The sequence below is a fragment of the Natator depressus genome, chromosome 10 (assembly GCF_965152275.1).
Source record: "Natator depressus isolate rNatDep1 chromosome 10, rNatDep2.hap1, whole genome shotgun sequence".
Taxonomy (NCBI): Eukaryota; Metazoa; Chordata; order Testudines; family Cheloniidae; genus Natator; species Natator depressus.
In genome coordinates this window covers 10,455,513-10,482,837 of record NC_134243.1, presented here as the reverse complement: position 1 = coordinate 10,482,837, position 27,325 = coordinate 10,455,513, and the positions used below count along the sequence as shown (strand labels likewise).

Here is a 27,325-nt window from a genome sequence, read left to right as displayed (position 1 = left end):
GATTCTGTAGTCCTTGTCAGCTATTTGGCAATCTCATTTTTCTATAGTGTTTTCGCAGAGATGAACTGTGTCGTTTTTAACCGTCTGCTCTCCTGCCACTTATTTAGCTGTTGGAAGCAAAGCTTGAATAGGAGAGCAGGCTTTGAGGATACTATTTCCTCCATGGTCATATGCCTTTTCTCTCCCAAGAGCTCTTGAAGCACGGAGATGATTTAAATATATTAAAAGACTAAAGTGAAATCAGAATTTAAATAGTTGCTTTTTAATTAGCATTAACATTGTTAGTTTCCATAACTACCATAGAAATTCCCTCCAGGATGACACTTATTTTACAGATAATCTTTAATTTAGAAGAAATTATAAGATTCTGCAAATATTTGTAGAGACATTGGGACATATTTATTAATTAATGGCCTGAGCATTTAAGCACATGAGTATCTTTATTCATCTGACTAGTCCCATTGAACTCGATGACTTGTTGATTGTTTAATATTAGTATTGCCGTAGTGGCTAGAGGTCTCACGAATCCATTGTGCTAGGCACTGCATACACATATAATGAAAAGATAGTCCCTGTCCCAAAGAATTTATAATCTTAGTGTATGACAAGAGACAATAGGTGGATACAAGAAACTGGAGAGAGCCCATGGTAACAGTGAGTCTAACATGATCAGTGTAATAAATAGCAGGCACCCCCACTGCTTGTCCTTCTAGACATTTTCAGCTGTTTTGTTCACAATCGGTATAGCTAAGATTTGAAGGAGCATAATGTAATGGCTTTGTGCATTTTTACAGACATTTCCTCCCCCTCATGGGAGAAAGTGTGAAGGTGCTTGTAGGAAAATTTGAGTAATGGCCTATAAAGGCTGACACCATTTAGCAGAACAGAGGTAGTCATCAAGTAAAGTTAGTCACATGGTTGTGTTGGCAGGAAATGGCACTTAGGCATGCACTGTGCATACCTACAACTATGTGAGCCTAGGTGATGTGTAGAAATGCTCACTGTGCATACACAAGCCACGTAGCCGCACACATACATGGCCAATTAAATGCATAATAAGCCACGTGTACACACAAGTACACAATTTTTACAAGCATCTTAGATATTTGCATGCCTAATTTTGGTGTGTGTTGATTTGGAAAATCTGGTTCAGAATTTTCTAGCACAAGGGGGTGCAGAACGGGAGAGATTGCTTTTCCCAATCAGGTACTAGTTCTCAACATAGAATGGTACCTGCATTTTTTAGAAGTGGTGTGGTAGAACAATAACAGGTTTAAAATGAAGCTGCTTTTATACCAACTGGCTAGTTTTTATAGTATTTTATCCAATTAGGGTTTAATTCCATTAATCACAAAGTAACAACCATAGTGCATCAGCCTGCATTCTTTGAGCCTCCAGCCAAACACCTTCGGAAGTTAATGGGAGTTAACAATGGGCAAGGAATGCAGGATCAGGCCCACAGTGCAGCAAATCTTTCATATCCCTTTATCTGCAGGCAGGTTCTTACAGATGTAAAAACCTCCCTAGGAAACTGCTTAATCTACATTAAATGAATACGGATGTGACTCAAAGCAGGAAAAGAATTGAAATTCACAGCTCTGTGGGTTTAAACTGCCGTCTTTGCATACTACTTTAATGCTACCCCGGCGTGCTTCGTTGAGCCTGTGTGCAGATGATTTGATCCTAAATTGTGAATTTCCATTCTTATGTGGATGTATGTTTCATCCTTACAATAAGAATTACCACAGAAGACCATTCTGTAAGCTCCTTGGGGCAGCAGAGATTCTGCCTCTCTGTAATAGATAGCTACAGTAAAACTTCCAGAATTAAAGGGCTTTTTTAGTTGATGATGTTCCCTTCAGCCAGTGAAGCATGGGGTTTCTTCAAGCCACCAGCCCTCCTTCTTCTGAAGGTAGCACCACTCAGATGGTGTTCGTGTTGCTGGTTCCTGTCACTTTTTCTTCATACCTGGACTGGTAACAGGCTGTATCTTTCTACAGAGTGAAAAACTGAAAGCTTGTTCCAGGGTATGACTCTCTAGTTTCCTCCTCTGAAGTATGCAAATGTATGGCAAAGAGTAGAGACTGGGGGGTGAGGGGGGAAGACATTTGTTGTACTCATGATTTTTGAGTGAAGAGTACTACACTGAACACTTTCAGACTATTGTCTAGGGAGCAATACCTTTAGCTCTGTTGAAATGTGATTCTCTGATTATAACGATCCATGTTCCATGCATACACTACTAACCTGTTTGAGGCATGGGGAATTGAATCTAAAACAGCTGCTTCAAAAACTCAGGCTGTCCGATGAGCTAAAGGAGCAATTTCAGCACTTCAGTCGGAACAGGGATCTATAAAGTAGCAGATCTGACACTTCTCCCATGGCACATGTATATGTTAGCATGCATATGCATAGGGCACACTCTGATAGTCTTTTAAAAAATTACATGTGGGTTTTTTGTCAGTGATCCCCAAGACTGCTTAGAAAGCTTATTGAGGTAAAAACTGAACTTAAACATATCAAATACCCAGAGAGAACCTGCTTCAATACAGAAATAAAACCCCATCCAACTGCATACCCCTAGTTGTCACCTACCACTCCACACTGGAACCTGTGTGGGGTATCATCAAACAGCTACAACCCATACTTGATGGAGACTCCATCCTCAAAGAAATTTTTCCTGAACCCTTTCTTCTGCCCTTCAAACAACCCCCTAACCGCCCAAAGCTCATCTGCTCTCTTCTTCCCCTCCCCTTCCCAAAAGAAGGTAACAGGCAGGAACTAATATTATCACTAAGAATACGAGTTGGATAATTCTAAGTGTAAGAGAAGGTGTTGTCTGCATTCCTCTTAAGCTGCATTAGGAAGCAGTAGAATTTATTTTTGTCTAACCTAAGTAAGATGTAATGTAACCTTTCATTATTCATCTTTACAGTAATAATCAAACCATCCTTTCAACATTTACAAGGTTTGTTTAGAAGAAAATGAAATAAATACATTTATCTTGTTATTTTCAACTGAAAAACCATCTCCTCTTTCATGTTCTATTCCTGCAGCAAAGGGATAAGGACACTTTAATGTTTTCCTGCATCTATTTGTATGTTTTTATTGTGTTGCAGGATTAGTAGGATTAACCTGATGCTGCTGTTATATAAATGTGAGTAAGTGAGGCGAGATTCTCAGTACAGAGTGAAGTGGGTAATATAAATCAGTAATTTAAGGTGATGGCAAAAAGAATGAGGAGTACTTGTGGCAACTTAGAGAGTAACACATGTATTTGGGCATAAGCATTCGTGGGCTAAAACCCACTTCATCAGATGCATGGAGTGGAAATTACAGTAGAAAGATATATATATATATATACAGAGAACATGAAAAGATGGGGGTTGCCATACCAACTCTAACGAGACAAATCAGTTAAGGTGGGCTATTATCAACAGGAGAAAAAAAACTTCTGTAGTGATAATCAGGATGGCCCATTTCAAACAGTTGACAAGAAGGTGTGAGTAACAGTAGGGGGTAAAATTAGCATGGGGAAATAGTTTTTAGTTTGTGTAATGACCTGTTTGCTGACCATTAACTCAGCAATGACACCTCTTCTCCGGATGAGGGGATTAACAGCCAGCAACATTCTGCTGAGTTGTAGGAGCAAATCCCTAAAACTTGAGCAACAGAAGTGTCCACGGGTGAAAAAAATTGTAGTACAGGCTCTGGGGCATCACAGGCTTTCATTTTCTGGTCTGACTGTTATCTAGAGTTATGTGCATTGGTGATACAGGGCACATTCTGTTCACAGCTCAAGAAACATAAGACAGTTTGGTAATTCACAGGCATATTTATTGGGATTTGTAAATTCTTATAACTGAGTATTTTCAACGCTGAGGATAAAAAGGTTGTACATGGCACATTGTAGCCATAAACCCAGAAAAACCAAAGTGCATCCAATGACAACAGATCAGTGTTCCACTGGACTGCTCACTGAGCATATCTTTTATGTATCACCCAACATATCTGAACAAAGCAGTCTTTCATTTGCATCCTCTGAGTTCCACATTGCCCTTCACGTTAAGGAATATGTTGTGGTGCTTCCAGTCTCAATATTCAATAGTGCTGTGACAAAGGGGGTTGAAGCTCTTTGCTCCCCACATATTTGACAGATACTTTTAAATCTGAGGTCACTCTCATTCTATCCTGGGGCTGGCAAGATTGACTGAAAAAGCTTTGTTCTTCTAACATAATCAAGTTATACTGGTCTAAGGAATTCAAGTATTTGTTACTGTCCGACTGAAGTGAATTTTATGTCATTAACTCACAAGTCAAATAGGCTATAAGTCATATAAACAACCAATCTATTGATTTAATTTAGAAATAAACGGCGTTGATAGATTACCTACCTTTCTGTTCTTGGGAACACAGCCCAGGCTGAAATAAAAAATCCTATGACCTGCTGTGTTTTAATCATACATAATCCAAATTTTTGTTGGTTATTGAACTCATCTTTTAGTTTATGGACTCAAAGGCAACACTTTGGTTTCAGGTACAAATACAAATGCACTCTTTATGGGGCTATCAGAATTTCTAAGAGGCTATCTCTCAGAACATTTGTTTTTAAAAGGCACTGACATAAGTGAAGTTTCATGGATACTAATATGTGTACTATTGCAACTGGTGGGAAGAAGAACTTCTGATCATAAGGATATTGAAAACGTAAGGCCATTTCATGCTTCCCATATCAGTACATTACTCCTGGGGGAACTCTGTGCCAGAAAAATAAAAATTCTGCGCACAATATTTCAAAATTCTGCAAATTTTATTTGTTAAAATAACACTACATAATTAGGCCAGTTTCAATTATTTTGGTAATTTACTGTCAGTAAGTATGTCTGTAACAATACAGACACAGAACAAAATTTCCTGAGGAGTAGAGAGTTAAAGAAACCTCTGTGACAACCCAGTTCCTGTTTCTCTGCCCCCCAGAGCCCAGCCGGGGGGCTGGACACCCACAACCCCTCCCCCTCAGAGCTGAGCCATGCCCCCCCAGCCAATTCACCCACACCCCTTCCCCCACATAACCCAGCCATAGGGTCCCCCCAGCCCAGATACTTGACCTCTTCACCTCCCTGAGCCCAGCTGCAGGCTCCCCCTTGTCCAGATACCTGCATCCCTCTCTCCCAGAGCCCAGTTGCGGGGTCCGCCCTTGCCCAGGTACCCGCATCTCCTTCCCCCCAGAGCTGTGTCCCCCCCAGCCCAGATACTTGCACCCCCCAGAGCCCAGTCGCAGCCCCCCCCAGCCCAGACACCTGTCCCCTCCCCCTCCAGAGCCCAGCCATGCCCTTCCAGCCCAGCCCCCGCCCCCCCGTGCCCCTCAGAACCCAGGGATCCAGAGGGTGAAACAGCCTGATGCTGGGTCCAGGGCTTGTGTGGAGTTTCCTACGCACCACCATCTCGTTCTCTCAGGGCGTGCAGGGAACTGCAGCTGCTGGGTACCCTTTAGCTCCCTCTCCCTCCCCCGGTAGTGTCTTCTTTGTTTGAGCTGAGCTGGGCTCTGCTGGGTCCAGTGGCCCCTAGTGGCGGACAGCAGCACTGCAGTCCATTTCTGTAGGGGAAAGGAAACTGCAAAAAACATTTAATTTTTGCAAAATTGTGCATTGTGCAGTGGTGCAGAATTCCCCCAAGAGTAGTACATCCACAGAATTCTCTGCCAGCAGGTCCTTCTCTGTTACTACAGGAGGAGATGACCTGATCCTTTTTTATATAATTTTACTTTCTCTCTTAAACATTGGTAGGTTTCACCTTATTCTATTCACTTGTTAGGGTTTGGAAACCTTGATCTGTGCCCTTGAAGATTTGACCTCTCATTGGGTATCATTTCTGCTCATTTTTACATAATCTCAAGTTTATAGAATTCTGCAGCAAGCAAGTTATAACACAAACTATGGTGTACCATGTCATTATACTTCTAAATACCTAAAATACTGTAGAGATCCCAGGTGGGTCAGGCATTATCTTTTATTGGTTCAATTTCTGTTTGTGAAAGAGACAAGCTTACACAGAGCTCTTCTTTATAGGTCCTTGGCTTTCTATTTGACAAAGAATTGATTATGAAGTGTTACTAATTGTATAGAAGTCATTACATAGAATGTCACAGATATCTTAGTGATTTGGTGGTCCCCTCCATTCCCAGAGCTCCCTGTATTCTGCTTCATAATAGACTTTTAAGATCACCGTATGGTTGAAGATAATGTTTGCTTGCCATCTTGCTTACCATATATCCTGCCTGTGTTATAAATATGGAATTGTTAGTTCATTTTAAATCTCTGTTAAAGTCCTATTTGTTTACTCGTCTATATTTTACCATTTGTTTTGTAGTTATTGGATTAAAGCACTCTGAGGTGTTTGCATTGAGGGCACCATTCAAAGTAAAGTGAATGATGGACTGGCTTGAAAACAATAGTACAGAAGAGAGGCTTTCAGCAGAGAAACGGAATTTACAGGGACCAAGATAAACGTGTACATTACTGAATATGTATCTACAGTAAATACAAAATTGTTCAATTCGAGAGATGGGGGATTGTAGTTAGCAAAGTATTGCAAAACCACTAGTTATTGGAAGACAAGTGTTTGAAATATAAATACACCGTGAGTGGGTGGATGGGTATAATTAAAGAGATATTAAAGGAATTTTAAAATGAGCAGGCAAAAAGAAGTTGTCTTTAGCCTGCAGTCATGACAAAACTTCTGATAGTCAAACTGAAAAGCAGAAGTAAGGAAAATTAAGACTAATAATAACAACATTTATATAATCCTTTACATCTTTGAAGTGCTATACAGACTAACAATTTCATCCCCAAAATACATTCCTGAGGTAAAAGTGTCAACCCCATTTTACTAATGGCAGAACAAATACACAGAGAGGTTAAATAATTTGCCCAAAGCCATACATCATTGGCAGTGCAAGAATTAGACCTCTGTCATTTTTGGCTCTGAGTCCTGTGCTCAGTCAAGGTTGTGTCATGCTAGTATGTATGTTGATGGTGGGCAAGTAGCAATATTTGTGCAAGCCCCCAGATTTGTACATATATGATGAACATCAAGAAATATTAAACTTTTTATACTCAACAGCAACAGCAGAAGTAGTGGTCACAGCAAACTGCAATCTTTTACAGTGGTACCACCAGCCACTATATTGCTCTTTAATTTAATGTCATAATAAAAACTTATTTGAATAAATTGCTCTGTCATCACCCCATACCACTGTACCTGTCCTACTTCAAATGGAGCCCTGAGATTTTTAACACATGTGACACTTGTTTCCTTTTAGCATTCTCGTTGTTGTTTTGGTTTTGGATGATATGGAGGAAAACTAGTGCTTGTGAAAACGCTGGATTACTGGACTGACAACCCTGGAGAATAAAGTCCTCAGGTACATCACAGGCTATGGCAGGACATACTTCTCCATGCCACCATATCTATTTGCCCTAATTCTTTTCTCCACCTATAGAGTTGAAAAGTAGTTTAGTTCCTGTCTTCATTCAGTTCTTCACTTGTCTGTTGAGATAGCCAGGACCACTGCCAAGTTTGGAAGTAGTTTTTGTGAAGTGGACATTTGTCTTCTGAGAGCTGAGGAAGAGTGAGGCCACTAGGTCACTTACTAATACCTTACATATAGAATAGCACCTTTTTTATCTTGAAGGGTTCCAGAATGACCTACAAACGACTGGATACTCCTTCTTCGACATGCAGTAACATCAGGAAGTGAGGTCTGCAGGCAGATTAATACATTCATAGATTATCAAGCCAGAAGAGACCACTGTGACCATCTAGTCTGTCCTCTTGTATTACACAGGCCATAGAATTTCCCTGAATTAACTCCTGTTTGAACTGGATCATATCTTTTAAAAATTTCCAGTGATCAAGAGTCTACCACAACCCTTGGTAAATTGAACCAAATGGTTAATTACACTCACTGTTAAAAACTTGCATCTTATTTCCAGTCTGAATTTGTCTAGCTTCAATTTCCAGCCATTGTTATACCTTTGTCTGCTAGACTGAAAAGCTCTCTATTACCAAATTTTTGTTGCCCATGTAGATACTTATAGACTGTGATCAAGTCATCCCTTAACCTTCTCTTTTTAAAAACTTTTTGCTTCTTGAATTTGTCGCCATAAGGCATGTTTTCCAATCATGGCAATTTCATGGCTCTTTTCTGAACCCTCTTCAGGTTTTCAACATCCTTCTTGAACTGTGCTCACCAGAACTGAACACAGTATTCTAGTAGCAGTCACACCAGTGCCGAATACAGAGATAATGTAACCTTTACTCCTACTCGAGATTTCCCTGTTTATATATCCAAGGATCTCATTAGCCTTTTGGCAACAGCATTGTATTGAGAGCTCATGTCCAGCTGATTATCCACCACAATACCCAAGGCCTTTTCAGAGCCACTGCTTCCCAGGATAAAGTTGCCCATCCTGTAAGTGTGGATAGCTGGCACGAAACACTGCCCAACTTGTGTGGATGTTGAAGGAGGAATAGATTTTTAGCCAAGAAAATTGGGCAACATCTATTGGAAAGATATAGCTGAATTGTGTTTGTCGGGATTTGAACCTGTGACTCCAAAAAGTATAGATGCTTCAAATGCTGTGGTACAAATGGTTAAAACCAAACATTCTTGAAAAGCCATGGATAAGATTCTGCTTTGAATTACACTGTGAGAACAGAAACAGTGTGTTCAGGGGAGAGTTACAGAAACAAATGGAAAATGGCAGAAGCAATGCCAATGGCAGATGCAGAATTGGCAGTAAATAGACGTAGGGGCATCAAGATTAGCAATGTTACGGCACTTCTAAATTTATCTGGTAAATAAATTATTAGGGAGTTGAAGATTCATCTCTGTCATTGTCACTTAATCCATCATCTGTTCATTGTGATGCCCTGAGGCAAGAGGCATGCCATTGATAATTTGTTTTTGTTCAATACAGTTCATTGTCATGGCTCACTTTTGTAATTATTTTCAGGACTAGCTATCAATGAAACAGTGCTAGAAACATATAAGTAGCGGCGCAAGTAGATTTTAATTCTTACCGGTACGCATAGGTGACTCATGGGAGGGACATAAGGGGGGGCACCAGTTAAAGAGGGGGCACATGGCCTCCTCATGTGACTCCCCCACATGACTCCTCCCCACTCCGCCCCCAGCCCAGGGCCCCCATGCTCTACACATCCCCTCCCTATCCCACTTTTCCTGGGGCAGGCTCTGTCCTCCTGCTGTGCTGGATACCAATTTCTGAACTGCAGGGCTTTCCCGGGAACCACAGCAATGCCGCCAGGTCCTCCGGTGCGGCTGTACTGCCCCATGTCCCTCCCTCAGCCCTGTCCTCCAGCAGGGCTGTACAAACCCCAGACAGGAGATGCAGCTGCGTGGAAGGCTGGGGGCGGTACAGACATGCCGGAGGAGCTGCTGGCGTGGGGCTGCCCATCGCCCCCACATTCTGCTCCTTTCACCACTGTGGTTCTCGGGAGAGCCCTGCGGTTCTGAAAATGTGTCTTTCCGGTACAGTGTACCGGCAATAAATACCTTAATGGTACGGCGTAACTAACTGAACCTGCTTACTTGCACCACTGCATATAAGACTCTTCCAGCAGGAGATCTTTAAAACCAAACTACAAACTATAATAACACTACATTATAGTGATCTGCTGTAGCAGAAAGGTAGGTGCTATTTGATAACACCAAAAATATTCCTTTCACAATAGAGGAGGTAAAAAGCCAATGTAGAAAATGAACAGAGAACTCTCTTTTATTCAGTACAAGAAAATGCTTCATAGTGAGGCAATATTTACTTGTATTTGTATCTTAAAATTGGCCCTCCAAATCTCAAACTAATACAAATAGCCTCTTGCTCATCTTTAGTGTAGTCAGTTAGCTTTATAGATCAGTGACCTGTGAATACCTCCCAGCAGCCAGATTGTGTTTAAATAATCCATTTATATATAAGTATTTCCACTATTCCTCTCTCTAGTGGTTGCTAGCTATGTCCATAGCAACAGATAGTGATGTTTCAAGTGGAGTTCAATGGGTTGATTGTATGATAAACCGGAGAGAGAGCAGAAATCAAATATTCTGTTGACGCACACATACCTTGATTACAGTAACAATTTTATAAAAGAAAAAAGACTTGAAAAGAAAATTGACTTTTTCCCAGAATTTCTGGCTTCCATTCTTGACGGAGTTTTCTGGTTTAGCTTTAAAGTTTGGGATGTGCTCTTGTAGTTTGAGGAACACTGTTACAATAGCATGTCCAGGAGAACAGTTATCACTACACCGTGATTCAGATAGATACCACTTGCACACTGTGATTCAAGCATAGCCATTACAGGTACTGATGTCTGCTGGACTGAGCTCTTGTTACTTAACAATAATTAAAAAATTAACAAAAATTTGTTTTCTGGGGGGAGAGGGATGATTAAGTCTCTTTAAAGAAAAACTAAAATTCAGGGCAAGCTTGAAAGATAAAGAACATTTAAACAAAACCTAACTTATGTCGCTTGGCATTTTCTGTATTCATTAGTTTATTATAGAAGACATTTGCTGTGAAGAGGAGCTTTCTCTTTCACTGCACAGCATCTCCTTCACAATTCTGCAATGCTGTCATCATCCTGTATTTAAGGTATCACTCTGTGATGTCCCTGAGGGTGCTTCTTCTTCTTCATCCACTCTATTTGCAGTGGGAAGGCAGCCCTGCCTCAGTTGTCTATTTCCCCCTTTTTAAAAGGTAGTTACACTCAATTTTATCTTGCCCCTCACTTTGCAAAAAAAGGCAATATCTGGGGTGCTAACTAACATGGGCATAATTTAAAAAATATATTTGAAATAAGTATTTTGGGGAACACCTCCTGAGAACCCCCCATTCCCAAAGAAGGAATGAGCCTTACGTCTTGTTGTAGTACCTGAGAGAGAACCCTTAGGGCTCCTTCCAGGCGGCAGGAGCAGGGAGGGTCTTTCGTTGTTGACAGCTCTCATGATTTTATCAAAGTCTTGCAATATTTGGTGGCTTTTTTAAAGCCACAGTGCCTGGAATCATGTGATTACATGAGAATCTCAACTTTCAGAGGTTTTTCTAGAAAACCATCTTGGCTGCAAAGGAAAGTTTGAAAACTTCTCCCGAGTGCATGCTAAAAACGTTTTTAAAAAACAAAGACAAAAAATCCAACACTTATATTTTTAGGCTAATCCCCTGATTTTTGGGGCCTTGTCTCATGTTTTTTGAATGCTTGGGGTTCATAATACTGGGCTGTCAGTCCAGGAACCCCAATCTCTAGAAATACTTAATAGGGAGTAGAGGGAGAGGAGCAGATGCCACTAGAGATATAGGCATGATCAGTATACCAAGAAGGCTCTGCTATTTCATTAGTAACATTCCCTCTAAAACAGTATTGCCATGGGGAGTGGAGCTCATGATGGGTATAGGGGGAAGTGTAAGTCAAAGCAACAGCCAGGGCCGTCTCTCTGATTTCCTTTCTGCTGAGGCAGTCAGAGCTGCCCAGCTTCAACTCTGCATTTGGCAGGTTGGCCCCCTAGGCTAGCAGACAACCAGCTAAAAGGTCTTAAGACATGTTAGCCTGTACTTCAATGAAAGTTTTCAATTGTGTTAAACTAACTCAATTTTGCTAACATGATTGAAAAAAAACACAGTCTTTTTATGCATCAACTCATCCTTGGGTGCAGAGCTGCAGGCTGGGGAGGGATATGTGCAAACAGTGCCTCAAAGGAGTTTTTAACTCCCTTTATATCCTGTAGGAGGATAAAGATGAATGGCATAGGAGAGCAGCCAAGTATTGCCTGTCTTCTGTTGCCTTATTTCCTGTATTTTACAGGCTCTGTAAGAACAGAGATCAAACAATAGAAACAACCAGTGGACGACCTGCTTCAATTTTCTTCCCCAGATTGTCTTGGTGGTTTCTAATGTGCACTGGAAAATTCTGGGGGAAAACAAACACTGTAAATGATTGGTATATTGCAGTTAACCCATTCGCCATCTCTCTCCTCTGCTTGGGGAAGGTCTTAGGTATGCTGTGAAGGTAGTGTAAATAACACACAACTGTAAATAAATTGCACAGGGTGTTGAACCAGTAAGAGGGTCTCCATGTAATTTGTGGACTGAGACAGAGGCAAGACCAAGGCAGCCCTGTTACATGGGGGAGGGGTTAAGTAAACTGGAGAAGTCTCCATCTCACTGTGTTTACAGCTAATCTGTCCCGATTGGCCACTAGTATCCTACCAATGCCAACACTGTTTTTGGTTCCTTTTCTTTACTGTAGGTCAGCTAATTGGTTTTGTTTGGACCGTTTTGACTGAGTTTTGGGAAATGGCTGTTCCACCGTATACGTATGAATTGCATATTTCTTTTGTTAAGTGTGAAAGTAAAAAAGAGGATACTCTCTCTTTAAAAACAAATCTTCATGAGAAATCTTGACTGGCTACAAAAACCCTAGAAATAAAAAAACAGGCTGTCAGCTAATGACTGTCCAAAAGGCCTCTAAGCAGAAATGTCCAGAAGTTAGAATTTGGTTTATGTTCTGTTTAGTACACTGCATTAATTGATTTATGCAGTATTAAACATGTGTGTTTGTGTGTGTACTTAATAAGTACACAGCTGTTTTGCAGTATTAAGTACCTGAAATCTGAATATTTTGTTCTGCTCAAGAATGAGATCTGTCCAGGACCCCTCATACTCTGTTGCTACAGTTATGTTATAATATAGCCAACTTCATAATACTTTAGTATAGGATTGAGTGCTGATGAAGGTGAGCTCTTAGTTTTATTTAAACATATATTTTTCTTCTGTCATTAATAATTACCAAAAGTGCCAAGGAAATTTTGGAGGAAAACATGGTGAAATTCTTGCTCCACTGAAATTTGAAAAAAATTCCCATTGTCTTCAGTGGAGCCAGGATTTATATATATTTATAGCCAGATAATGTATATTTATATATGATATTACTGCATATGTTCTGAGGCCAAAAATCCCTCTGGGAATCCTTTAGTATTTACATCATCATTACGCTATAATCTCTGCATTTCTTAGTAAAATCATTGTTACTGGCGGGGTATCAGCCCTTGTGGAGAAGGATCAGCTCTGGTTACATTATATAAACAAAAGTTTTTAAAAGAAATACAGATTTTATGGAATTAATGTCTTGTAAAGAGGGTTTTGATGTTTGTATTAGCTGGATGGTAGCATTGGAAAAGAGGCTTTATCAAAGGCCTTTTTACTAAAATATTGCATTCTGGATCTTGAACAGATGGCTCTGTTTTAAGCAGAGGCTGAATCAGGTTATTCTGTGGTTTTGGTTTTATTACTGCAATGATTTAGATTTCCAACATCTGTTTATCCACCAATCTGTTAACTAACAGTCTAGCAAAATATGACTTTCTGAAAATTAGTCCCTTACATTAAAAATTACTGTTTCTATCCATTGGTTGCGATTTTCTATGCAAAAATCCAACAGTTTAGTAATCTGAAGATTTCTTTGAGATATTTTGTTAAATGTTAAAAAAATCCCTTAGTAAATTTATCTTAAAATTTCCCTTGCCTTTCATTCCTGAACAGTGGCTATATGCTTATTACCCACTATTTTGGGAATTCTCAACCAATCACTTACACTAGTTAAATCAATAACAGCAAGGTAATTATGCATCACTCTTTCCAAAAGTGCTACATCACCTATAAGGCTTTTGGCTACAACTGTAGCTGGTATTGGATCTACCTGAAATGTATTCCAGTATTTAAAAATAATGTTCCTTATTGCTGTATCTTTTTGGAATAATTGCAATAGGAACAAATATAATATGCATGGTATTTAAAGATGCTATCATTATTATTTAATAGGAAATTTCTCTTTATCCTGTTTGCTTTATTAAATGCAGTATTGATTACATTTTATATCCTCATTCTGTAAATCTATGAAACATTTCCTTTGATTCAATTTCCAAGTCAATTAAGCTAATACAGTTCCATTCAACATGGAAAAATTGACCCACAGGGATATTTCCTATATCTTTTTTGAATACAAACTTTCAAATGTGATACAATGGGCCATATATGCAGCTGGTGTAGATTGGTGTAACTCAATTCTATGCAACGACACTGCTCCAAGTTACACCAGCTGAGGATCTGGCTCTCTGTCTTTATCAGGAGGTTCAGCTGTCAATAATTATGGGTGTCTTTACAAATGGTTACTGTTATCTGTCTTCTGATTATAAAGTCAAAATGTCATGGGTAAAATATAACAAACATAGCTTCTATTTAAACAGTCTTCCCACAGTTATTTTGTTCCTCGTTGTTCAGCATACAGCAGTTGGGAATACATGTTCCTTCCATTGCTGTCCCTTTTATGAAGAAGAACATTTCTCCAAAAATAAAATAATTGTGAGTTAATATTAATGGAACCAGACCATGCAAAAACACTATAAAAGGAAAACTCCTTACTGATCTATTGGAGTGAGAATAACTCATAATGTTCACAGGCTATTTGAGTAATGTTAGTATGTAAACTTTTTCCATCTAACATAATCAATCATTTACACCTGCAAATGTTCCTTTAACATAGATGGAACAGAATTTTTTGCATTTGTTCACAATTTTGTTACATAATCGATAATAAGAAAAATCCAGGTCCCTTGATGGCATCTCAGAGAGTATTTCTAAAATGATAGGTTTTCCCAGGGGGTTTACTGAAAGCATAATATTGTAAAGAGAACATGTTAGATGATACTGTTGGGAACTCAGGCTTGTATCCTTTAAAAATTTTTTTGCTTATTTCACTTTCCTAGTCAATGGGACTACTACCAATACATCAGGTTAAGCACATGCACACAGCTCTGCAGACTCAAACCCTCAGTTGTGAAATCTTTTTTTCTAACAGCAATGTATTCATTATGATAGGATTCAGTAGTTAGTTCATCAATGCCTTTGAAATATTGGGCTTGTGTTATGAGATAACCATTGATTAAAAAAAAACCCCATTTGTTAACAATTGTAAAGTCCCATTTCATATCTTTGGCAACTGCTCTTTTCCTAACAATTACAGTATAATTTTCTAATTTATTTAAAGCTCTCTTCTACAGCCAGTTTATGGGGTGGGTGGGACACACATTCCTCTGTCAGTGCCTATATATATATAGCTTCTTAAAAAATCTGTGAAACTGTTAGTGCTAGGAGGTTTAGATTAAGATTTTTATTTTAATATGCCCTCTAACTTCTTCAGTCTGTGAACCTTGTGAAGTAGTGAGATAAATATTATTATTCCAACGTTACAAGTGAGGAAATCAAGACACAGAAGGATGAAGTGATTTGGCCAAGATAACAAAGGGTTCCATTCTACCACTCTTACTTCTGCTGAATTATACCTTACTCCACAATGAGCCCCCATTACTTTCAATGAACTAGAGTGTGTCTTGTCCTACATAGCTGCACAGGGGTGTAAGATCCTTCCACTCCCACTAAACATACCCTGTGAAGCTGCACAGGACCAGTCCAGATAGCAGTTCTAGCATAGCTGAAAGAGCAGAAGACTGCATGCATGATATTGCTTTATGACCAAGTGGACAGAGAGGGTCAGAAAGAGAGCATAAATATGTATCCCCACCCGTATGGGCTAGCCAGAACTGTTGGGGCACGCAGTGGGGATCAACAAAGTTACTTCCCTCTGAGTCTGGGCAGAGATTGTGCCCCCAACCCATATTCAGGGCTATGATTTAAAGGTACCCTTGAGCCTAGTGGACTACTCAGAGTACTGTGACTATGGGTGGTAAATTTGGGCCCAATGGTAGGAGTTTCTTGCTTCAAGTTCCATATTCAGATCACTAGACTGTGCCTTTATCAAAGTCAAAATAAAAATGACTGCTGCCTGACGCACAACTCTGCCACTATAATGCTATGGGGTTCCTATTTAATTTTCATTTTATCTTTGAGCTTCTCATGTCCTCCTAAACTCTCTATTCCAGTGTTTCTCAACCTTTTTGATACCAGGGACCAGCTTGCTGCCTTCCTAAACTGTGTCAGGGAGATCTCAGGGACTGGCACTAGTCTACAGACTGGTTGTTGAGAAACACTGCCCTATCCACACTAAGACCGTATCATGTCAGTGCCTCTTAATGGCTCCAACCCTGGAAATCCAAAAAAAAGACCCAATTCTGAACATGAAGTTTAATCTTCTAGGTGGCAGAATATTGTGCTCCTGTTATATGGTCAAATCAGAGTTCCTCATCTTTTATAATTTGTGAATGTGGCATTCTGAATAGTTAATACGGCTGCCTTGCACCATTAGTGATAGCAGCGCTCGTGTTTGGTCTGTGTTGTCATTACAAACTAGTTAAGGAGAACTTAACTTGTGGAAAGGAACAGATTCAATGGAGAGAATATATTTATTCCAAGCACTTATATTTTTACATATTTGATTTATATTTTATCTAATACACTCAAAAGATTATACAGCACATGTAAAATGCAAACATACTGATCTTACTGCAGTACAAATGATTAGCACTGTCTTACAAGGGAGTTTATGAAGACAACTGTTATGTAGCAGCTCTAAGAAAGAGTAAATTATATTAGACCATGACATTTATTGACTCCCCTAGGACTACACCACCACCTACTACAGAACAGTGCTGTGCTTTCATACCTGGTTTAGATTAAATAGTTTTGCTCTTTGCTACCTCTATGTACATGTTTCTTCAGCTGAGCATGTTAATTAGTCTCTTGCTCTTTTTGTATCTGTAACTGAGATAATTACGCAGGCCATAAATATAGAATATTTATCTCCTGAAATTCTGTTGCCTCTGATTTTTAACTGAACTGGGTGCTCTTATTCCCAGAGTGCTGATCTTCTCACTTTCTGAGACGGTTTTCAGTCAAACTGGATTTGCAGCAAAATGGTGTTTGCCAGGAGCATTGACCATAACTATATGGGTTACCTGTTCTAACTCTTTCTCTCATCATTCCTTAAATAACTTTATTTTTTATATATCACTTATTGTAGTCTTCTATATTACTGGAAGCATCTTGAACAAGGAAGAGAAAGAGAAAAGGCTCAAACATCACAGACCCAAAAGTTCTTGAATCCTTCCTGTGTTTGTGTTTGAAGATAAAGTCTTGCTGTTGAGTTCCACGCATCTCTGTTTGAATGACCTTTGAATATTGAGTAGTCCTGCCAGGTTCTGTTCAGCTTATGCTTAGTTACTATCATTGTTCCTGTTTTAACATGATGCTTTGTTTTCCTAAACAGAGCTATAACACTGGAGAATCAGTTGGTGATCCTTGCAGCAGAAGCAACAGATGCAGGCGGTTACTATGTGCAAGCAGTCAATGAAAAAAATGGAGAGAACAAGACGAGTCCATTTCTTTATCTGAGTGTAGTGAGTGAGTATTGAAATCTCACCAAAATTGCTTTGGTATTGAGGTCACTGAAAATGTTCCCAAAGATCGGCATGCTGAAAAGAATTTACTAACAAAGAAATCCTGAAAGGAGCTATGCTTCTCCTGGGAGGTATGGAGCACACTCAACTCCCAGTAAAGTCAGTGGGAGTCCAACATTAACTGGTTTTACACAAGATTTGGGGTTTGGTATAGAAAGACCTCAGCCTGCTTGGTACCATGGCAAGCACACCATTAATAATCCTTTTTAATGTTTTATTAAAGATACAGAAAAGAGGGAAAAACAGTTAAAGCATTTGAACAAATATTAAGTAAGGCTTTCATTTTATCAACACCCCTTGTTCTCTTTCCCTTTAGCTAGAGGGAGTTTTTAGAAGGAAACCCTGCGTATTTGACAGTCTCTCAGATGGTATTAAAGATAATTACTGTCCTTTTAGGGAAAAGAGAAGAAGTTAGTTGAGATGGGCTAGAGCTTCTGCTGTTGCTGCTGTTAAAGTCCAATCCCATTTCCTAGAAGACAAAACCAAGACATAAAGGCACAAAAGGGGAGAGAGAAGAACAGCAAGGATAGTAAATGCAGCCTTTGTCTTTGGTGTTGACTCTCACTTTCAATCTCACAGTTGGAGAAACACAGGCATAGAAAATGGTCATATTAGCCACTCTGAGACCTGGCAACTTGTACCAGTATTAGGCTATTTAGGGCATTGCAGTTAGCGGTTTCTTTATGAGCTGGTGAGGACATCTCTCAGGATTAGGACAAAGAAGGCCTGGGATCCCAAGAGATGGTGGTGGTTGTTGTCAAGCTGTCTGGAGTGACTCAGGAGCATGAGTACCAACTTCAGGTCAGGCTGTGAAGAAGCAGGGCACACACCCCAAATTGGTTGTGAGTTCTGTACTTAGGTTTCACCAAGTGTCAAGTGTGAATTCCTCAGGCACTACAACAGCTTTAACAGGGAGTCACAGACAGTCCCCTTGGAAACTCCAATTGATCCTACCACCTAGGTAAGCTTGCCTTTGTGAAAAATAGTCCTTTGCATCAAAAAGGGTTACTCCCTGTCCCAAAGGACCAGTCACTCACCCCAGGCATGATTTTAACATAGCCTTTGAGTTTTGTCAGAAGGCCTTTTTGTTTGGATTAATTCAATCTTTTTGTCTCAACTTTTGTACCTTTCCCCCTCAACATTTGTTGTTGTAGGTTTTTGTGACATTTTATGATCTTTGACTCACTTTTCACAGATGAGCTCACAATTAGGGTAAACTTGTAGACCCAGTTATCACAACAGGTCCTTCTCAACAATCAGCCAGTTGGTTTTGAACCATACCATACTAATCTGGGGATAAAGCTTGACCGCTTTCTGGCCTGTCAACAACAATTGAGAAGGTGTGTACTACTATCCAGTCAAGGGTCGCATTGCTCCACAGGCTTAAGTAATGGGGGGAAGAGGAAGGGGCAAGAAACTATCTCTGGCATACTTCTAAGATCTTTCATTTACCCTATCAATATTGCTTCTGTCTTATCTGGGTTGAGTCTCAACTCACTGTTATCAACAGCCTAAGGCTGGCCACACTCTGAAAAGGTTGGCATAGCAACATGGGGATTGGATGAAAAAGAGGAACAGAGCTTTGTGTAATCTGCATCGTGATGATTGTGCAGCCCAAATTGCCACACCGTCTGCCCTATTTTCTTCACACATGTATTAAACAAAAAGGTGCAAATCAATGAGTAGTTTCACCAGCTGTGGAAGTTTAAAGCTCAAGTCAAGTTCCATTTTCTCCGTTATTGTTTTCCCAACTTTGGACACCTGGAAAAAGTGCTGAATACCTACCTGCTGGAAATTGGGACCCTTTAAGGTGTCAATTTGACCACCCAAAAACTGAGGCACACAAAATAGAGATAATTAAAAATGTAGCCTAGAGGTCCAATCCAGCTCCCTTTGAAGTCAGTGGAAATATTTCCATTTATTTCGAGGGCAATTGATCAGGTCTTAGATGACAAAGGAGCAATTTATGAGCTCAGATACCACATTGGTGAGTGCTATGGAAATATCTATAATAAATTAAACAGAAATGGGAGAGAATTGTGCAAATAATAGAAAACGTGCTTGATGGGCTAGTGACTGCTGGTCTTTTTGTTCTGAAGAGGTTTCATAGTCTTATCTCACAAAAGCTAGAGTGAATTATGATTGTATCCAACAGACAGCATGGTAAGAAAATGTCAGTTATATGTCAAATGCAACCTGAACCAAGAAGTCATAGATTAGTCATCAATTTAAAATGTCTTATCTTCAACTGAAAAACCTATTTACAGAACTAATAAGTCATGATTTTTATAAACTATGGTTTCAGAGTAGCAGCCGTGTTAGTCTGTATTCGCAAAAAGAAAAGGAGTACTTGTGGCACCTTAGAGGCTAACAAATTTATTTGAGCATAAGCTTTCGTGAGCTACAGCTCACTTCATCGGATGCATTCCGTGGAAAATACAGTGAGGAGATTTATATCCATAGAGAACATGAAACAATGGGTGTTACCATACACACTGTAACCAGAGTGATCACTTAAGGTGAGCTATTACCCGCAGGAGAACGGGGGGGAGGGCGGACCTTTTGTAGTGATAATCAAGGTGGGCCATTTGCAGCAGTTGACAAGAACGTCTGAGGAACAGTGGTGGGGGGGGTTGCCTAGAGGGATTCTCTATGTTTTGAATCTAATTACCCTGTAAGGTATTTACCATCCTGATTTTACAGAGGTGATTCTTTTTACTTTTTCTTCTATTAAAATTCTTCTTTTAAGAAACTGAATGCTTTTTCATTGTTCTTAAGATCCAAGGGTTTGGGTCTGTGGTCACCTATGCAAATTGGTGAGGATTTTTATCAAACCTTCCCCAGGAAGGGGGGTGCAAGGTTTTGGTGAGGATTTTGTGTGGGAAAGACGTTTCCAAACGGGCTCTTTCCTAATAAAATAAAACCGGTTAGACGTTTGGTCGTGGCAGCGAAAGTCCAAGGGCAAAAGGTGAAATAGTTTGTACCTTGGGGAAGTTTTAACCTAAGCTGGTAAAAGTAAGCTTAGGAGGTTTTCATGCAGGTCCCCACGTCTGTACCCTAGAGTTCAGAGTGGGGAAGGAACCTCAGACGTTCTTGTCAACTGCTGGAAATGGCCCACCTTCATTATCACTACAAAATGTCTTCCTCCCCCCCCACGCCCCGCTCTCCTGCTGGTAATAGCTCACCTTAAGTGATCACTCTGGTTACAGTGGGTATGGTAACACCCATTGTTTCATGTTCTCTATGTATATAAATCTCCCCACTGTATTTTCCACTGAATGCATCCGATGAAGTGAGCTGTAGCTCACGAAAGCTTATGCGCAAATAAATTTGTTAGCCTCTAAGGTGCCACAAGTACTCCTTTTCTTTTTATAAACTATGTATCCCAGCTTCTGTGTAAATCAAGGAGGAATTTTGGCTAGTAAAGCCTGGGAAATAGCAGTTTGTGTTCTGTTACCATTTCTGTCACTTGACTTGCTGTGTAAGTTTGGGTAGGTCATTTAAACTCTCTGATAAAATCCTCAGCTGGCGTAAATTGGTGACTTCAACAGAGCTCTGTGTTGGAGTAAGGGTATAGCCCCAGTATGCTGCTGTTGCTATATGACTTTATACCAGTGATGGGGCCTCCCCAATTAATATAGCAAGTATAATAACCAGCAGTTTGATGGGGTGTTGTGAGGCGTAATGTTTATAAAGCACTGAGCTCCTAGAATGGAAACACTATACTATTTAGATGGAAGTATTATTTTCATCATAAAAACTGTGGAACCTTGCATATGTGTGACTTCACCAGTGTCACATTACTGGTCAAGCTCCCCAGAAGGACAGTCACTAAGCTGCTGTTTGGACCCACACATTGGGCCCATGGGCTTTTTAAGCTCCCCTGGGTCTCAGTGGGCTCCAGCCACCATCTTTGGCCCATTTGGCACATTTCCTGCACAGAGACTCTGTCTGCTGTCCCTTTTTGGCCCTGTGGGCCAGCTGTGCTAGGCCCCAAAACCAGTGCTGAGCACCCTAAGATTCCCCAGTAACTTAAGCACATGATTTCCCGGAGCACCATTCTGGTGGACACTCTGGTTGATAGTTTACCCCTTCAGGGGCATGTGATACTTGAAGCAAATAGACACAAATTTGGCAAAAGGATTTCTAATACTTACTTTTTATTTTAGATAGCACAAGAGACAAAAAAACCATCCATGCAAAATAAGAAATATCTGCACACCGTTCTCGCTTCAGTTTCCTCATGACTTGAGTTTTCTTTGGGATTTGGTAAGAGTCCTCTAGGGAGTCCAAGGTCCTTCCTCTTTCCATTCTCTTGTAAATGGCTTCTCCTTCAGAACATGGAGTCTCCTGTCTGACCCTGCAGCCAGCATCCTTCAGGTTGACTTTTCCAGCAATCAAAAAGCTTCCCTTTCCCTCAGGAAACATGCCCTTTATTCTTGTCCCCCAAATTTCTCAGCCTCTATGGTTTTAAAGGGTTGTACCAACATCTTGGTTCCTTTGTTCCCCTCCTGGGGATTTTCTGCTCTTTCTCCTCGAGAGATCTGGAGAGAGCTGGTTTCACCTTGGCAACAGCCTCCCCATTGTTCTGCAAGGACCTGGTATATTCATCTGTTGATAGTCCTTAATGACTCTCATTCAAATATAGGCACTCAGTTGCCACTCCATCTTCTTAGCACAAGGAGTATCTATGGAAATAACTAATTTCTTGAGACCAAGTAGGAATATAACAGTAACTGAGTAAACTGATAGGTTTCAGAGTAGCAGCCATGTTAGTCTGTATCCGCAAAAAGAAAAGGAGTACTTGTGGCACCTTAGAGACTAACAAATTTAGTTGAGCATAAGCTTTGGTGGGCTACAGCCCACTTCATCGGATGCATGCAGTGGAAAATACAGTAGGATGATTTTATATACACAGAGAACATGAAACAATGGGTGCTACCATACATACTATAATGAGAGTGATCAGTTAAGGTGAACTATTACCAGCAGGAGAGAAAAAAAAACCTTTTGTAGTGATAATCGAGATGGGCCATTTCCAGCAGTTGACAAGAACATGTGAGGAACGGTTGGGGGTGGGGGGAGGGAAATAAACATGGGGAAATAGTTTTACTTTGTGTAATGACACAGCCACTCTCAGTCTTTATTCAAGCCTAATGTAATGGTGTCCAGTTTGCAAATTAATTCCAATTCAGCAATCTCTGACTGGAGTCTGTTTTTGAAGTTTTTTTTGTTGTAATATCGCAACTTTTAGGTCTGTAATCGAGTGACCCGAGAGATTGAAATGTTCTCCAACTGGTTTTTGAATGTTATAATTCTTGACATCTGATTTGTGTCCATTTATTCTTTTACGTAGAGTCTGTACAGTTTGACCAATGTACATGGTAGAGGGGCATTGCTGGCACATGATGGCATATATCACATTGGTAGATGTGTAGGTGAATGAGCCTCTGATAGTGTTGCTGATGTGATTAGGCCCTATGATGGTGTCCCCTGAATAGCTATGTGGACAGAGTTGGCAACGGGCTTTGTTGCAAGGATAGGTTCCTGGGTTAGTGTTTTTGTTGTGTGGTGTGTGGTTGCTGGTGAGTATTTGCTTCAGGTTGGGGGGCTGTCTGTAAGCAAGGACTGGCCCCTCTCCCAAGATCTGTGAGAGTGATGGGTCGTCCTTCAGGATAGGTTGTAGATCCTTGATGATGCTCTGGAGTGGTTTTAGTTCTTGTCAACTGCTGGATATGGCCCATCTTGATTATCACTACAAAAGGTTTTTTTTCTCTCCTGCTGGTAATAGCTCACCTTAACTGATCACTCTTGTTATAGTGTGTATGGTAACACCCATTGTTTCATGTTCTCTGTGTATATAAAATCATCCTACTGTATTTTCCACTGCATGCATTCGATGAAGTGGGCTGTAGCCCATGAAAGCTTATGCTCAAATAAATTTGTTAGTCTCTAAGGTGCCACAAGTACTCCTGTTTTTTTGGGGTAAACTGAGTTGCACATAATTTTGATAAAAATAGAGAAATTTCTCACATTCTCCACTCCACATTTCCCCACTCCTATCCATATAGTGACATATATACCATGTAGTGATATCATCATCAGTTGGTTCCAGGTCCTGTTATCTACTCTGTTCCCTCTTACTCACTCTCTTATATACAGAAATAGAGTAATGCTTTAGCACAGATCATCAGATCACTTCCTGAAGACTTTGGTTTGTCAGTGAAAATAAATAACATACTTTTGATCTTATCAGACTTGGCAGAACAATTAAAGATAGAACTGTTCATTAAAGTAAGGCCATCACAAAACTCTGATGCTTTCTCCAGGGGCACACACTATGCACCCGAACATAGTGAAGCTTGAAGCATCTTTCACATGTAACATAAGCCAGCTGGAAGTACAGTGGTAAACAGGAAATTTCTCTGCAGTTTCTACCACTTGTAGATGAAAGTAATTTGGAGTTTATGATGCTTCTTGATGAAATTACAGGTATTCTAGAACTCAAGCTTCATGAAAGGCAACTATAAGTAACTATCAAGCATTCTTACAACTACAGTACCGACCTGCTGAAGTGAAGAAACATATTGACAGAGCCAGAAGTCACCTACTACAGGACAGGCCCAACAAAGAAAATAACAGAACGCCACTAGCCATCACCTTCAGCCCCCAACTAAAACCTCTCCAATGCATCATCAAGGATCTACAGCCTATCCTGAAGGACGACCCATCACTCTCACAGATCTTGGGAGACAGGCCAGTCCTTGCTTACAGACAGCCCCCCAACCTGAAGCAAACACTTACCAGCAACCACACACCACACAGCAAAAACACTTACCCAGGAACCTATCCTTGCAACAAAGCCCGTTGCCAACTCTGTCCACATAGCTATTCAGGGGACACCATCATAGGGCCTAATCACATCAGCCACACTATCAGAGGCTCGTTCACCTACACATCTGCCAATGTGATATATGCCATCATGTGCCAGCAATGCCCCTCTGCCATGTACATTGGTCAAACTGGACAGACCCTACGTAAAAGAATAAATGGACACAAATCAGACGTCAAGAATTATAACATTCAAAAACCAGTTGGAGAACATTTCAATCTCTCTGGTCACTCGATTACAGACCTAAAAGTTGCAATTCTTCAACAAAAAAACTTCAAAAACAGACTCCAAGGAGAGACTACTGAATTGGAATTAATTTGCAAACTGGATACAATTAACTTTAGGCTTGAATAGAGACTGGGAGTGGATGTGTCATTACACAAAGTAAAACTATTTCCCCATGTTTATTCCCACCCACCCCCCACAGTTCCTCAGACATTCTTGTCAACTGCTGGAAATGGCCCACCTTGATTATCACTACAAAAGGTTTTTTCCCCCCCGCTCTCCTGCTGGTAATAGCTCACCTTAAGTGATCACTCTGGTTACGGTGTGTATGGTCACACCCATTGTTTCATGTTCTCTATGTATATAAATCTCCCCACTGTATTTTCCACTGCATGCATCCGATGAAGTGAGCTGTAGCTCATGAAAGCTTATGCTCAAATAAATGTGTTAATCTCTAAGGTGCCACAAGTACTCCTTTTCTTTTTGTGAATACAGACTAACACGGCTGCTACTCTGAAACCTATAAGTAACCAGGTTCACAAGAAGGTGTGATCCCCACATATGTAGTTGACTGAGGTTTCTGCTGTCAGTATATAATAAAATGATAAAGATGATAAAATAGTACTCTGTGGTATCACTTCAATAAAAAGGTGAGGTTCTGAGAATCCAAGCTATACTGAGATTTAGCTATTAACCTAAATAGAAAACTATAGATAATAAGAAACACTACACCAATATAACCCAGTCTAGGAACTTTAACAATGTGCAGTTATATTTTCAATCTCTCTCCAAATATTTTATGAAAAATCAGAAAGAGCATAGCCCTGGTATATGAGTGAAAAGGCAAGATTGCAGAAGGTGGGCATATGTAAGCTGTTTTGACAGCATAGACACTGCTGGTTGAATTGCTTTTGCAGCACTAATCATCTGGAACTGCAATTCAGGACCTTGCTGCTGGACCTTCTTGTTAAGCTGTGAAATATTGAGGTGCATGTCGTTTCAGTAGATATATTAGTAAATTAGATATTCTCAAGACCTAGTCAAATTGCTAGGAAATATAGAGCGTTCTGCAGACTTGGACATCTTTTTTTGATGCAGGCTTTGTAAAAACACAAAACAAGATTGATGAAAATTGTAAAAACCTTGCCAGCTAGCATTTCTGAAGAGTCAAAAGATAATAAAGACAATTATCATTTAATGAAGATAAATTTCCTCCCTGAGCATTGGGAGTGTAAAAAGGAAACCGTTGTGCAATTGGTAAGATTGGAATAGTTGGGGTCTAAAAATTATACTCCTGGCATGGTTGTATTGTAATTAATTTAAAATACAAGGATGTCATATTATCATTCCTAGCTTCCACTTGCAGTAAGAAGGTATTTTATTCTGTGGTGGTAGTCACCTATCAGATGAAGCTAAATAGACCTAATTATCCCTGGCTGAAACCCATTTAATTATTCAATTAACTGTTATCAAAACACAAAATTTAAAAGACAGAAAATATTCAACTTCAGAACGGCAGGGTACTGATTTTTCCCCAAAAGTATTTGAACAATAAAATAAAAGGATCTTATTACATTACAAGATGTCTAGGTGACTGTCAGAGTCCATGGAGATCAAATAACTATAAAAGGGTTTTTACACAATGAGCATAACATTTTAGAAATTAATTGCAACAAATGGAGGCAAGGTATTTATTTAGTTTTGGCCCCATATCTAGATTCTTTTATCACATTCCTGTCCACACTTCATGGCACCCCAACCTCATCTTTCCTTATTTTCTTTTTATTTAGATAACTAAAAAAAACCTCTTATGACTTGTCTTAATTTCCTTGGCAAGAGCTAATTCTGGTTAACTTTTAGCAATTCTCACTTTTTTTCCTACCATTTTCTAAGCTCTGGGATGTAGCTTTCTTTTCTGATCAATCCCTTCTTCCATTCCCTATAGGCATTCTGCTTACTTCTAATAATATTTTTGAGGTAGTTGTGCATCCAGCTGGGTCTGGAGCCTTTCCCTACAAGTTTTTTCCCCTTGTTTAGGATGCATTTATTCTTGAAATACTTCCCTCTATCAGTATTGTTAGGAAGATAAATCATTAGCAGGTCCCGAGTCGATATTTTCCTTTGAGGAAGGAAGCGTTCCTAAACCATAATTTCTCTTATTCACCATCAAAGTTTACTGCAAGCTAGAAGAGAGGATTCACTTAGAGGTTTTAATGTGAAGTAAAATCAACAGATGTTGAGGGTATAGAGGGGGGCATTTGAAACATATTGTTGCATGAATTTTTCATAGCTAACTCCAGCATGTCAGGTGTAGGCAGAAAAAAGGAATTGGCCAGACCCTCCTGAGAACAGACATTTCTATTCTGAGGTCAAACTCAAGCAAGCTCTATGAACTTGTCACACTGTTTTTAGTCCTTGCCATGGGACTTTTACATTCACTTAGCCTCCATGGATTAGTTCTGCTGAAATAAAATTGATGCTTCAATAAGACATTTTTGTCTAAAGAAAAGGTACATGGGATGGAAGCTGAGAAGAGAAAATTACATTTCTGAGCAATGATTGTCCTTTATAAGCCGTCCATTCTGATCAAATGCGAGGAAAGTCCAGTATAGCCCAACTCTGGGTGCTCCATCAGCTGTTCCATTTTTATTTCTTTCTTGAAAATAATGCCATTTCATTTCCCCTCCTTTTCTTCACAATATTTAAAATTTCTCCTTGCCAAGGAG

The 27,325-nt window shown here is 39.9% G+C and overlaps 1 protein-coding gene across 1 annotated transcript in view; it reads left to right on the top strand.

Annotated features, from left to right (window-relative positions):
- SDK1 (sidekick cell adhesion molecule 1) overlaps window positions 1-27,325 on the top strand; it is a 655,892-nt gene that overhangs the window by 354,341 nt on the left and 274,226 nt on the right. Inside the window, exon 6 of the mRNA XM_074965177.1 lies at window positions 17,293-17,426. Coding sequence (XP_074821278.1) covers window positions 17,293-17,426 — 134 coding nt within the window. The remainder of the gene's footprint in view (window positions 1-17,292; window positions 17,427-27,325) is intronic.